The following is a 14,684-nucleotide window of genomic DNA, read 5'->3' as shown; positions in this document are numbered from 1 at the left end:
GTCAACCAAATTGCTGATATAAAAATCAGGACAGAAAAAGAAGCTCAAGCAGGCATGATGGATGGCAGAGAAATCAGTGGCTGATACATGGAAAAACCAATAGGGAGAGTGATTTTTAGGGTAGGGTAACAAAATAGCTTCTCTGAAAGGAGGAGAGTAAAGAGTAAATGAGAACACAGTCCTTATTTATTCGATGTCTCTCTTTTATATCCCTCACAGCCATCATACTGAATATTTTGAGCAACAGGAACATTTTTAACTTATAAGAGAGTATTAAGATAACACAATGCCTACTTGTCAAAAAATTTTTAAATACTGGTTAAAATGGAAAATAAACTACAGAGCTAAAATCTCTTATGTCTTTTATAGCAATCTCATAGAAAATAGTAATGTTTTCCAAAATTATAGCATTTTACATATGCTAAGTTGAATGTCAAAATTAGATAAGATCTTCTGCAACTGTGGTGTCAAAAATCTGATAGCAAATTTGCTGCTCCGCTCCACTTGTGACATTATACGACTTGATGAAGCATTCCAACCATGGATATGCATCTACAAATCAAAAAAAGAAATGCTATTTAACCATTAAAACTAAACAAATAACTCTGAAATATGTATCTAAGCATAATGCTTAGCTAGTAAGATTAGCATATTTAATTTAGCTTGAAAAGTAAATAAATACACTCACCACATTTACCATTATCTGCTCTTCCAAATACACACTGGATTCATGTTATTGTTTTGTAGCAATTCTGACTAATTAGAATTTTTCCCAACAACAGGAAAGTCATTAAATGTGGGGTTTTTCAAAATATTTGATAGCAAAGGTAGTAATCTACGTCATTCCCAACTTTTATTCCTTTTTTTTCTGCTGATCACTTACTGATCTCCCCTGTTTTGTTTTTCTTGGTTGACTGCAAAGAAACCAGCTCACCCCTACATCTGTCTAGTTGAAATTCCCATCAGGTACCAGGTATTGTGTCCAAGCAATGTTGGCAGCCATAGATGCCATTTCCCAAGCTTTGGTCATGACCACAGTAAATCTGTTTATAACTTCTAGAACAGTTTGTTAATATTTCTTGAAGTTTGAATTTGAAAGACATTTAATATAGTCCTCACTACTGGCAAGGGTCAAGCAAGACAGGCACTCTCCTACACTGCTGGTAGAACCATAAATAGGTAAAATGCTCTTGAAAAGCAATCTGGCAGTAGGTATCAAAAGCCTATCAGGCCTATGCTTTTTGATATGGCAGTTTTATTTGCAGAAATTTATCCAAAAGAATCCAAGCAGCCAACAAAAATAAAAGGTGACATCAAATAAAAGTATGTAAGTTAGACTTAGTTATGGATGTACAAAAACTATCTTTTTGGAATTGTTATAGAATGCAAAGACTGACCAGGGGAAAATAAAACCTGACTTAAAATAACCTATAAACGTTAAACTGACAACAGCTAGATCTGCAGGTGGTTAAAATTTGTTACTGATGAAAAACTGTTAGAAGTTAAATTGTCTTAAAATGACTTAGATCTGCAAGTTTCAATGCAAAGAGAAATAATGGCCACAAAAGGAAAAATCAGTGGCAGTAGGTGTAATCAATACAATTTGACCTGAAGACTGGTTGATGAATCAAATGTTACACAGAAAACAACTAAAGCTGACAAAAATATTTAGTAAAATAAAAACTTGTAAAATCTGAAACTAGTTAATATTGAATAGACAATTCAATTAAATTCAATTTAATTAAATTGAATTAAACAGGCTAAATGAGTTTGTTGTAGGAAATGTTTCTTGTCAAAATTTCATCCCTGTTGGTTTAATTTCAACTGTTTGCATGCATAAGCATCATATCAAATGTGCTTGTGATCAAAATTGCCTCCCCCTTGTTATATCAATATTTCAAAATATTTTTAAAAACTTTTTTCATTTCAGGAATTATGATTCATACCTATTTTATCCCTGCCACTATCTTCATCAATAGGTAGATCATACAGTATAATCAATCACTACTTAGTAATTTATTTGGGTTCAGATTTCAAAGTTTTTAATACCTCTAAAAGTCCATAGCTTAGCCATATGCTAGGTATTATTTCAAGAAAAAGAATGAATGGATTGTTAAATATTACTGCCTACCAATTTTTACTCCTGGAGGACAAAACATATCCATGATCATATCCATACTTTGCTGAAGGCCATCATTCATTAGGACTTCTGATGCTGGAATCTGGAAAAATTTTTCCTTAAGCAAAATATGAAGAAACAAGGAAATGATCTTTATCTTCTTCAGAAGTTATAATTAATACAAAATTATTTGAATATTATCTAATTAAAATAATCTAGACTATTTCACACTATATCGTAGAATTCATAAACTAGAGTGCTAGTCTAAACTCTAAAATCTGATTTACTACTTTAATCTAAAAACAGTTATGATACATATATATAAAATCAAGTTAAACCACTCTGACTTAATGATAAGAATAATGATTAGAATACAGTGAGGCTTACTATTCTCTTGATAGCATATGTATTGAGCACCTACAATGTCTCAGTATTAAGTTTAAAAGAGTTTAATATATAGTATATATTTATTTGTTTAATTTTTTTTTCTCCTCTCCTATTTATAAGTTCCAGGAGAGAAAGGAGTTTGCTTGTTTCACTCATTGCTATATCCCCATCACAAAGAGTAGCACTTGGCATACAGTAAGTGCTCATTAAATACTTATTTAATAAATGGATAAATAATTTATTTAGGCAGGAGAAAAACTGTCCTCAACCTTACCCCAGATTTTTCCCAATGTGTATAGTAAAAAATTTAACCTCATTGGCCTTTGCCCTCGGTTTCTGAGAGGTAATCTCTAAGCCCCTGGAATGTCATGCCTCATAGGAGTGTTCTTTTTTGCCTGGAGACCCTGGGTCACTCTAACATTGTGATTTAGGGTGGGGAGTTTGGAGCATGTGGTTTTAACTTGACCACTGGAGGGGCTGAAGATTGAGATCAGTCACATGGGCAGCCAACCATGACTACTTGATGAAGCTCCAAAAAAAACTCTGGACACTAAGGCTCAGTTGCACTTCCCTGGTTGGCAATACCTCACGTGTACTGTTACATATCATTTCCAGGAAAGTAACACTGTCCACTACTCCATGGGAAGAGAACAAACGGAAGCTCCATGTTAGAAACTTTCCTGGACTCTGCCCTATGTACCTCTTCCCTTGAGGATTTTAACCTATATCCTTTAGCTGTAATAAATTGTTAACAGTGAGCATATTAGCTTTCAATAAGTTCTGTGAGTCTTTCTAGTGAATTATCAAAACTAAAGGTGCTCTTGGGGACCTCTGAACTTTCAACTGGTGTCAGAAGTAAGGGTGGTCTTGGGAACCTCCAAACTTGGCACTATCAGAAATGAAGGTGGTCTTGTGGACAGCTACCTAGCTTCACACATAACAACTATCTCCCTATCAAAGTAATTTCATTCTCTCTAATATGAAATGTGAAGGCTTAAAAAGCCCAGTGAAATGCTAATAGATAATGCCTGAGGGTGTGACCATACCTCTGCCTTTGGCTCCTGGAGTAGAACTTCCTCAATTTTTCATTATTCACATATTAAGATTTACAGTGTCAAATCAAAAGAGAGAGAAATACATAGACAATTTAAGATTTATGTGCTTGTCTTTTATTTATTCTTCCGAGTTGCCTTAAATCTTCTCAGTAACAAAGTAGGCATGAATAAATATATTAAAATTTTAAAAAGTACTAGTTTTTAATTAGAAGTATCTTCACTACCTCTATTACTTACAGAATCCATGAGGTAAGCTTCCAATACTCCTGTTCCATCATCAAGAGTAAATGTCATCACAAACACATGTTGGAGAGGTACAATACCCAGTACTAATGAAGGAAAAAAGTTGAAACCATATGAATCTCCTATGCCTTAATCAAAGTAAAGAAAAAATTGTTTTATGATATTAGATACCTGTTAGTCTTGTTTACTAAAATAACTCAAGAGATTAAAAAAACTTATCCCTTTTTGTTCTCTAATACCAATATATTAAGCTCATTTTAGAAGGGTAATTTTGGAACATTACACTACACCTGTATAGGGATAATGACTCACGAGCAATAGTCTCTTTTGTAAATTAAATATTAATACAGCATTATCTTTAAAATGAGTTGATCTTGATAGAAAACATAAAAAACATAAAAACCAATTCATGAAAGGCAATTCAGAAACAGCATACAGTTCAATAGTTAGGATTTTTTAACATGTCTCTCTCCTTTGTATTTTAAGCATAGGGATCGATTATTTTTTAAGAGATATCATCTGGTTGAATGATGTGAGAATCTGAGATTTCATAATTTGGTAAGATGAGGAAAAAGGAAGAAATTAAAGAGATGCTAAATCATATGAAAATTTATACGTTAAAATGAACATCTTACTTTGTGTCTGGAAATGGAAGACATTCGATATGCTTATATAACGGAATATCGTCTTCCATTTGTGGAATCCATATTCAGCAATGAAGGGAGCAAGTAAAACAAATAAATTAGGGCATACAGACATGAGAGAAATTGCTAATACTGAGGAATTGATTTTTAAGATTCAGAAGTTCTCGATAGGCATAAACGGTGAGCTAAAACCAAGAAGGATGAACATAAAACCTACCCCGAGGGACCATACAAGCAAACAAAAAACTATATTTAGTACAGGATGAGGAGACCAAGCTTGAAACACATAGTAAGAAGCTCATGCAAAAGTAATCTGGAATTTCACTGGACCACAAACAAAATATGAGTTAGCAGTATTATATAGCTGGATTAAAAGAGAAAGAAAACAAAACCAAGTATACAAATAAATATCTACACAATAAAATTTTCAGGCAAGTAGGAGCAGTATCCAATCTTAGGTAAATAAAGGTTTTCTTCATATTCTGAATTGGCCAACACCTGCAGCTCTATTTCTAGCTTTGAGTACCAAACTTTGAGAAGAGCACTGGTAAAATGGAATGTTTACTGAGGAGGAGAAATAAAATAGTAAGGAATGTGGGAAAGTACCAAAGGAAGTGAGGGTACCTGCTTGGAGAAATAAAGACTCAATGAAGACTTGACAGATTATCTTCAAATGTACAGTTTGTTGATTTTATAGAAGAGGGAAGAGATGTACTTTAATTCTAGTACACAGAATGTGGCCCATGTTAAAATTATAGGTAAGCAGATTTTGCCTCACTGTTAAGTACTGCACCTAAAAAGTAAGATATGTTACCTTGCAATGTAACGAGTCCCCAGTCACTGAAGAGTTTTAAGCCAAGGCTGGATAACCGCAGTTAATAACGTGATATAAAAAGATTCTTGTTGTTCCAGCTAAAGACTTGTATTGGGTAAAAAGTTGTAATAGCTATCTCTACAACTCTTTTCAATCCCAAGATACTATAAACTGGAGAGATTTTTCACAAGTTGTATTTATGATTACTAAATTATTGAAAATTAAAATGTAATAATTGAAAAACATTGGCAGATGCTTAAAAGTAAGTTTTCAATTATTTTAAACATTTATACTTTTATTATGACCACTATGAATGGTGTTGCTTAAGGACAATTAAACTTTAGTTCAGCCTTTGCTCTGGTTTTACAATATCCACAAATATTGAAATATTCTCAATGAGATCACCTTATACAAAGACAGTTACAACGACAGGACACAGAAACTTAGCTAACCTTCTGCCACAGAAGAAGGAATCCACGATGTTTTATCAACCAGGGAATTTAGATTCTGTATTGGTCTCAAACTAGAACACTGTTTACACCTGAAATTAATAAAAGAAAAAAATGATTTATTATAAGTAATTATTACAACTCATTTAATTATTATAACATTTTTGCCATTCAAGCATGCAGTTTAAAAAGTATATTATTAAACAAAAGAGCACTGCACTTCCTGTATTGTAATGTGCATATTACAAACAGAATTATTAAAAAAAAATAAGCTTCTTACAATAGAAGCAATCTAAAAAGATAGTACAGTTCAGAATAAACAACTCTAAGTTGACAATGAGAGAGGTTCCAGGTGCAGATTGTTAATTAATTTGGCTAATTTCCTTATCTGGTAAAACAAAAAGTCTGAAGAGACAAACTCTAAGGACTCTTTCATTTTATGGCTCTGTGAACAATATGGAATCGCCAAGGTCTTAATTTTATAAATATAGCAACAGGAGAAAATTATTCTAAGGAAGTCAGTACTAGCACATATTTAGAGGATCACAGTTTATGATGCCTAGTACTATAGTTATCCTTTGTATACAAATCAATCTAAAATTACATAATACACTAAAATTGCCTATTATCTAGTATAGGTATTTTGCTTTACTTACATACAAACATTTTAAGTACAAGCAATTTACTTTTTACTATATGTATTAATGTTTAGGAGATGTTGATGAGAAAATATGCTTGGATAGAAATATAAAAATCAACATTCAAAAGGTTCATGCAGATTCCTTTTCATTTGCAATCTGGGGGAAAACAGAGGGTAACTATATTAAATGTTATCCCCTTCCACTCTTTAAATACATAAAAGTTTCTTCTTTAACAGAAAAAGGTAATTGAATGACGAGTATTAGTTTCTTAAAAAAAAAAACGGCTGTGATATTAAACTTTAGACATTGATAAAGCAAGTATACAAATTAAAAATTAAGTGTACAAATTAAAAATTAAGAGTAATAAGCATAAATTAGAGAATTCATTACTTCCGAAGTAATAAAAGAGGAAAAAGGAGAAAAATGAGAACATTTTTATAAATTAATCCAATAGAAGACTGGAAAAAAAAATAAAGTAATAACAAAAAAAAGGGTGGGAAGAGAAACAACAATAATATAAGTGGAAAACAACAAGAAATACAGTATAGAAATAAAACCTAAATGTTTCAGTAATTAACATATTTTAAACTCATCTATTAAAAAACAACTAAAATCTACTGATAAGTATTTATTTATGAGACCTACTAAAATATAACAAAGAAACATAAAAGCAACGGGATGAGAATAAGATACACCATGCAATTACCAACCAAAAAAACTCTGATATAGTAATAAGAAAACAAGAAAAATATAAACCTTACAGCAAAAAATCACGATTAAAGATGAAGTCATTACATAAGGATATACAGTACAATGAATTCACCAGAAGATGAAATACTGAACCTGAATGAGCAAGCAAAAAGGACTCAAAACATATAAAGCACACATTGACAGAATAATAGGTCACAAACCTACAATCACAGAGGACGTTTAGCACAGTCTCTAAGAAGTGATTAGACAGATAAAATTACAAAGGAAAGATAAGTTTTGGATACGATTACAAGCTTGTCTAATGGACATAACTAAACACTATTAAACACTAAACACAACTGTTAAAGAATACACCTTCTTTTTAAAATCTATGTAATATGTACAAATTATGAACAAACACATTCTAGGATAAAGCAAAACTAAACAAATCTCAAAGAATCATTATGAAATGCATCACGCTACTTGGTTAAAAAGTAATCTAACTAAAATACAAACAAAAGCATAGCACCTAAAATGAGTGTGTGGAAAAATTTAAAATACACAGTGAAATAATTCATGGGCCAAAGAAATCATAATAGGAATTGCGAAACATTCAGAAGTGACAAGAAAAACACTACGTATCAAATCTTTGGTTAAAGCTATGTCTATTTTCTCAGGAGGTATATTACAGACTTAAATACAAATATTTAAAAACATATTAAAAAATAATGAATTAAGTGAGGTAAGCATTCAATTAAAAACATTACAAAAAAGAAATACCAAGGAAACCTATAGAAAGTAAAGGAAGAAAATAAAGTTAAGAACAATAATAAAAAGATAGAGAGCATCAACAAAAACAAAAGCTAGTTGCTTTGGCAAAAAAGTCCAAGGGAAAAAAAGGAGCAAATAATATGAAGTGGATTCAAGAACAGATGAAGAGGAGATTTAAAAATCATCAGAAAGTACTATGAATTATTTTATCTCAATAAATTTAAATTTAAAAGATAAATGAAATACTTCTCTAGAAAACTTTCATTAATAAAATAGATTCAAGAAGAAACAAATCCTTAAAAGATGTGTAACTAGTAAGAAACTGAAGCATTAGTTTCTGTTCCATTAAAAAAGCATCAGATCCAGAAATCTAAGTAAAGTTTTGCAAAAACTTTGCCTTGTCAAACATTTTGGTAAATATGACTATATTAATATTTGAAAAATCTGTAAAACAAAAGGAAGCATAGAGTTAAGAAGTACAGGACAGACTAGAAGTTTGATGAAATGCACGTAACTGACAAATGTTTAGTATCTCTCATATAGAAAGAATTTTTACAATCACCTAAACACACACACAAGAACCAAAACAGAGACCAGTAATTGAATAGAAAAATGTGAATATGGAATTCACAGAAGAGAAAAACCTAAATAGCCAATAAACATGAGACTTGTTTAAACTCCCTAGTCATCTAGGAAATGCAAACAAAAACAACATAGATACTATTTGATGCTCATCAGTCTAACAAAATTACAAGGTAGACTAATACCAAGAGCTAACCGTGGAAGAGAACCCAGGGTAAACAAATTTTTACACACTGCTGATTGGACCATAAAATGTTACAATCATTAGAAAAACAATTTGGTATTTTCCAATAAAGCAGAAAATATTCTATAATCCAAGGTTTCTCAAAGCAGAGCACTTCCAGGGTGACTGTTTGATCAAGTAGAAAGAGAGATTCTATCTATATTGCTTCCTTCCAAACCTAGACATCTGTTTCTAGCTCCTACTGTATTCTGATATCTTCCAGTTTCTCAGTGGCAACTCATTTATAACTTTGTGGCACAGAAATTCTGGAATTCAATCACTTAACTTTTGCTAGGATACAGCTCTGAACTTTCTCTGTAACTAATACCTAAATTGTTATGAAAGAAAGCAAATGAATATTAGCCTTTGGGACAGCCTTAAACCTAGCATACTGTAGGCACTCAATATATACGGTATCCGAAGAATAGATATATACCAAAAAATCTAGTACCTATAAATTGGTACTAAATAAGTATCCACTGAATATATAGTAACAAGTGGAATAAAATAATAAATAAAATTTAAAATTCCCAGAATTCCCATTATTGAAAACATACCCATAGTGATGTATTTTTCCTTGTATAAGGAATGGTGCTGAAAGGTCGAGGACTTCCAGGTCTTCGTGGCCAGATCTCACAGGAATTACACTATGAAACTTGTTTGAGAGTTTGCAGATTTCATTAAGTGTACCTCCTATTAAAAGAGAACAAGTAAACCCTTCAAGTAGTACAAATATAAAGTAAGCAAACTGGGGTACTTATTGAGTAACACATGAGCAACAGTGAAGGACTAAAGGGATTGACAGAAAAAGACAACAAATACCATGAATTTAAGAGATTTAATGCTCTTATACATTTATTGTTAAAAATAATAATTTGTAAGCTTAGGATCCTATTCATTGATTAAAGAAACCACTGAGCAAAAATGCTGAGATTTGAGCAAAATATAAGGTTTGTGAAATATGAACCGTCTTTTAAAATTTATACAAATTGCTCTTTATGCCAGGAATACTTCGGTTCAAATGATCTAAAAAGAACAAAGTTGAGAGTCAAAATATGACAGGATTCCCATTATTAAATTTGCTATTTACTACTAATGTCTAGGCAAATTTAGTCTTGAGTTTGAAATAAATCTTTTCAGTTTAACACTGAATTTAAATATAGATGCAAACAGTTTATGTAATAGGAATTCCTGTAGAGTGTTTATTCATTTTTCCTATGAAAACCATCACAGTTACCCTAATGCTACGACAGGGTGGGTATTAAAACCATCATGCTGGCTGAGAAGAAAGAGTATGCTCAACGGTGCACCATTATTAAAAGGCAGCATTCTCTCTGATTACTCAAACCTACCGGTACCGTTTCTGGTGTACTTTTCACTTAGATTGATGATTCTTCCTCTCCAGGGAAAGAGAATATGATTTATAAAAATACTTCTGAGTATTTCCTAAAATTTGTGTAAAATTTGTAATGTTAAAATTCAATTGTGAGGGGGAAGCATTTCTGGCATAGCAGAGTAAGAACGTCCAAAAATACACTTCTCCATAATAGCAAAAACAACTTTGGCAAAAATGGTCAAATTCAACTTTTTCAGAACTCTAGAAATTAACCAAAGGCTTGCAACAATCCAAGGAGCGTTTATTCAAAAAAAGTGGATAAATCTTATAAGAACAGCAAGTTTCATGGCGTTTTAACTTGCCCAGCTCCCATACCTCTTCCCTCAGCTCTGTGATAGCTGGAAACCACAGGTTTGCCATGTCATCCTACAGTTAGATCTTAGCCTATGCTTAGAGTTATAATACTCAGAAATATGATAAAATAAAAATAGCTTACATTTTGATGAAACCCTTTTAAAGTGCTTTCACATACACTTTCATTTGACTTTATTAAAAGGCTCTGTAAGGCAAACTATTACTACTTTGGATGTACTTATATATTCAATAAATATTTACTGAGAGCCAGTTACATGCCAGGTTTTCTACTCTAGGTGCTGAAGATACATAGATTAAAAGAACGTGTATTCTGACCTTGGGGAACTTACATTCTAAGAAAGAAACAAATCTATAAACAGACAGATAAAACACAAATATAATATAAGAAGTGCTCTACTAGAAGTTCATACAGTTTGCAATAAGAACCACTCAAATCTGCCTGATAAATCAGAAAAGTGCTTGATGCATGTAGGTGCTCGTTAAATATTTTATATGAATTGCTGAATAAAGGGAATTATTGAGTTTACTTCTGAAGATGTATTAGAGCAGAATTTCTCAGAACAGTGATGGAATGGCAAAGAGGCACAGAGGAATATACTAGGTGTAGGAATTATCACCAGTTCAATATGGCTAGAGGGTGGGATGGGAATTGCGATAGGAGGTGAGGCTGAAAGTTTGAGGGTTGACTGGTAATTAAAGATAGGATCAGGAACTAAGGGGACTTCTTTATTCAAGCTTCCTTTGGACCGTCAAGGTCAACTTGGCTTCAGCATAGAATTCTGTGGGAGGCAGCAAAGCACAGGAGGACCCGAAGGCATACTTGACATCCTCTTAGTTGGCCCAACAAGGACAGTTCTAATAAAGCCTGATAGGATCACAGCTTTATTTTATTTTTAGGCCATATAAATAGATTTACTCCATATGTATGTGTGTGTGTGTCTGTGTCCTTCTGTTTTTACATCTATCTCCTGGTACAGATTAAAATACTGCTAATGGAATAAGATGTCACATTTCACTCATCAAAATGGACAAATTTTTTAAAGCTCTAGTATATTATGAGGAGGGTAGGTGAACAGATAATCTCACATGCTGCTAAAGCATGTGCACATTATGATAACTTTACTAGAAAGTAATTGGGCAACATTCACTTAATTCCTTGTGCCCAATTACACTTCAGGGGGGAGATAAAGTTCATCACAGAGTTGCTATGTAAAAAACTGGAAGCAATTCAGTTTCACCACCCACTACCTGTACTAGGAAAGACATTTATCTCCTCTGTGGTTCAGTTTTTTCTCATGTATAAAAAACAGCTTATAATAGTACCAACTTCACAGGATTGTTGTGATGATAAAATTAATTAAAATAGTTTCTGGTATGCTATAAATGTATTAAAACAAGTGATGTTCATAAAAATAATATCAATGTTTATATACATGTGTATTCGCATATATACATTATTTTCTAAAACGATTATGTGTTAGTTTTATAGACAGAAAAATGCCAGGAATAAAAATGATCATAATCCATTGTAATAAAGATCAGTTCATTCACAAAATGAACGATTTCTCTAATGCATATTAAAGATGATGGTCCCCTTTTATTATGGATTATTAGATAAATAGTAGATAAAAATAAGACAAAAGTATAATATGTCAGGTTATCTTTACTTGATTTAGCTATCAATAGATGACTTTCATTCTATTTTTATGAAACAAGAGTGACATCCAGTGGCCAAGATAACAGCAACTATACATAACAAGCAGCTTCTTGATTATTATTCAGCTCAGCAATCACCTTGGGTCTCATTAAGATGACATGTAGGAATCCAACAAGATGGACAAATGCAAACACTTGAGTTTAATGTGTAATTTCAAAATGTCATTCAGATAAATTTATACATATATGTGTATATGTATATATGTGAATCTAGTTGCTATATATATTACATTATTTGAAGTTTAAATTAACAATATTTTGACTTTATACGTCCCAGGTTGCCCCTAAAATATATTTAACAATAATCAATCAGAGAAACACATAAACAAAAGCTGTAGTCTAATAGAACAGCAACTTAAATATCATACCTTCTATCAAAATTAGACAGTCATTTGAAAGTGGGAGAATACCATTATTTTTCACAAAATGAACAGCTACTTTTCGTTCTCCTTGATCTTTAGTGGTCCAGATTTTTGAATCATATAATGATGTATTTTGTAGTTTGCTATCTGGGGTTTTGGTTGCACCCTCTTGCAAAATTATATCCAAATCACCCTCATGTGGAACTTCTTGCCTAAAATCATTGACAACGAAATAATACAAAAACAATTGGTATAAGCTTGGAAATTCAAATTTAACAAACTATCCAATAAAAAAATTGTTTATATGCTTATGAACCAGCTACTTATTTTAAAACATGGAGATAATTCACTCTGCAGATTACATGACTCATTCAATAGAAAGATATTTGATGGCTAATTAGATCCATATCATAATTACATTAACCACCAGCAATTTCCTTGCCTGGTTTTGTGACACCATTAATTCTAGCACCAAACTGTTCTCCTCTGTAAGGAATGCTAAACTTCCCAGCAGGAGCCCCGTCTTCACTCCAGCTAAATATCCACTTACCACTTAAGTAATATCACTTTCATAGGGTACCTACTTTACAAACCAATATTCCATTTGATTCCTTTTAATCTAGAATATAATTTTCAAAAGTCATATGGTAAAATATGATACAGTAGAAATCGCATAATCTAGAATCAAAAGGTCTGTTTCCTTGTCTTGGTTCTGTCACCAATCAGCTGTGTAAATTTAGGTAAAACCTCTTAACATTTCTAAGATGATTTCCCTATTTGTTTAAAAAATTATCATAGAGGGTGGTTTTGTTTGGCAAAGCTATATGATTTTTACAGAATTTTATGAACTATAATTTGATAATACTTCAAGAACTATCCAAAATCTGTACTTATATTTTAATTCCAACTACCATTTCAAGCCCAAATGGGTAGAAGACGGTCCCCTGTTTTATATAAGGAGATCTGATGATCAAAAATCTCCACAAACAGTATTATACTTAGATTGTGGAGGGGAAAATATATGTACATTCGTGTACACAACACACACACAATGTACACACACATAAATACAATGGAGATGTATATACATGTTCATATTACATATATAGAGGGAAGATAGTCAAATTGCATAAAAAAGAGGGAGAGGGATTAAAAATAATTTTCAGAATATGTCTTGAGTTAGTAAGTACATACTCATTCTAATGTCTTATAAATTTATTTACTTATTTATAAAATAATTGATGGTTAGCATAAAGCTTTTGAGGAACTGAGAAATCCTTAATTACCAACAAAAGTTCAAATTATGTTCACTATATGGTAGTTATTAAGCAGGACAGGAATATTTCCAACAAGGCTTTCTCTTAACACTTAATTAGGAATTTCAACTAACCAGAAATCTTTTCTATTTAAGGATTTTAGCTAATAATGGTTTACTTTCAAGATTTTTTTGTGACAAATGAGAAAGTCCCCCCAAATATTTTCTTCTTTTTTTTATTATTATATTTATTTATTTATTTATTGGAGTATAATTGCTTTACAAAGTTGTGTTAGTTTCTGCCGCACAGCGAAGTGAATCAGCCATACCCAAACATACTTCCCCTCCCACCTGGACCTCCCCTCGGCCCCGGCCCACCCAACTAGGCCATCACAGAGAACCCAGCTGAGCTCCCTGTGCTATACAGCTTTTCACAGTTATTATTTGTTTGCATTTATCAGAGCTACTAAATTGAATTTCAGATCTGAAAACAGCAGCTACTTTTAATTATTACTACTAAGAAACACCAAAAGGATTTATTTTCTAAGAATTAGTGTTTTCTCTTAAAAAGATTACCATTCTTTCAAAATACAATACATTAAAATCACAATTTACTCATTGTCAGGACTTAAACTGACACATAAGAAAACATATATACACAAATTTCATGAAATGAAAACTTTGGTTTTGTTATGGAAAATACTTACAGTGAATGACACTTAAGACAATAAAGTTTAACAGACTGAAAGAGTCTTCTGGGCTTATATGACCTCAATTTTGCTCGGATACGATATTGTTGAGGAGCTTTTTGTTTCAAAATAGCACACAGTGGGGTTTTCTCCAAATACTGATAATCCGTAAGTACTATAAAGAATTTTTGAATTAAGTTAGAGAAATCTGCAAGGATATAAGTATATTCATGACATGAATCCCCCGAAACAAACATACACAATCAAATCCAATTAAGTTGTATTAATTGTCAATTTTGGTAACATTTTGTCACATTTATCATCATCTCCATC

General features: G+C 32.0%; 1 protein-coding gene across 3 annotated transcripts in view; it reads right to left on the bottom strand.

Annotated features, from left to right (window-relative positions):
- Positions 1-340: 340 nt before the first annotated feature.
- POT1 (protection of telomeres 1) overlaps positions 341-14,684 on the bottom strand; it is a 70,633-nt gene continuing 56,289 nt past the window's right edge. For all 3 annotated transcript variants that reach the window (XM_036864040.1, XM_036864041.1, XM_036864042.1), the window contains 7 exons: positions 14,370-14,526; positions 12,414-12,619; positions 9,176-9,311; positions 5,715-5,803; positions 3,799-3,890; positions 2,132-2,237; positions 341-552 (listed from right to left, as the gene is read on the bottom strand). In XM_036864040.1, coding sequence (XP_036719935.1) covers positions 440-552; positions 2,132-2,237; positions 3,799-3,890; positions 5,715-5,803; positions 9,176-9,311; positions 12,414-12,619; positions 14,370-14,526 — 899 coding nt within the window. In that variant the 3' untranslated portion in view covers positions 341-439. The remainder of the gene's footprint in view (positions 553-2,131; positions 2,238-3,798; positions 3,891-5,714; positions 5,804-9,175; positions 9,312-12,413; positions 12,620-14,369; positions 14,527-14,684) is intronic.

This window comes from Balaenoptera musculus, chromosome 9 (assembly GCF_009873245.2).
Source record: "Balaenoptera musculus isolate JJ_BM4_2016_0621 chromosome 9, mBalMus1.pri.v3, whole genome shotgun sequence".
Lineage (NCBI taxonomy): Eukaryota > Metazoa > Chordata > Mammalia > Artiodactyla > Balaenopteridae > Balaenoptera > Balaenoptera musculus.
This window is presented reverse-complemented; position numbering and strand designations above follow the sequence as displayed.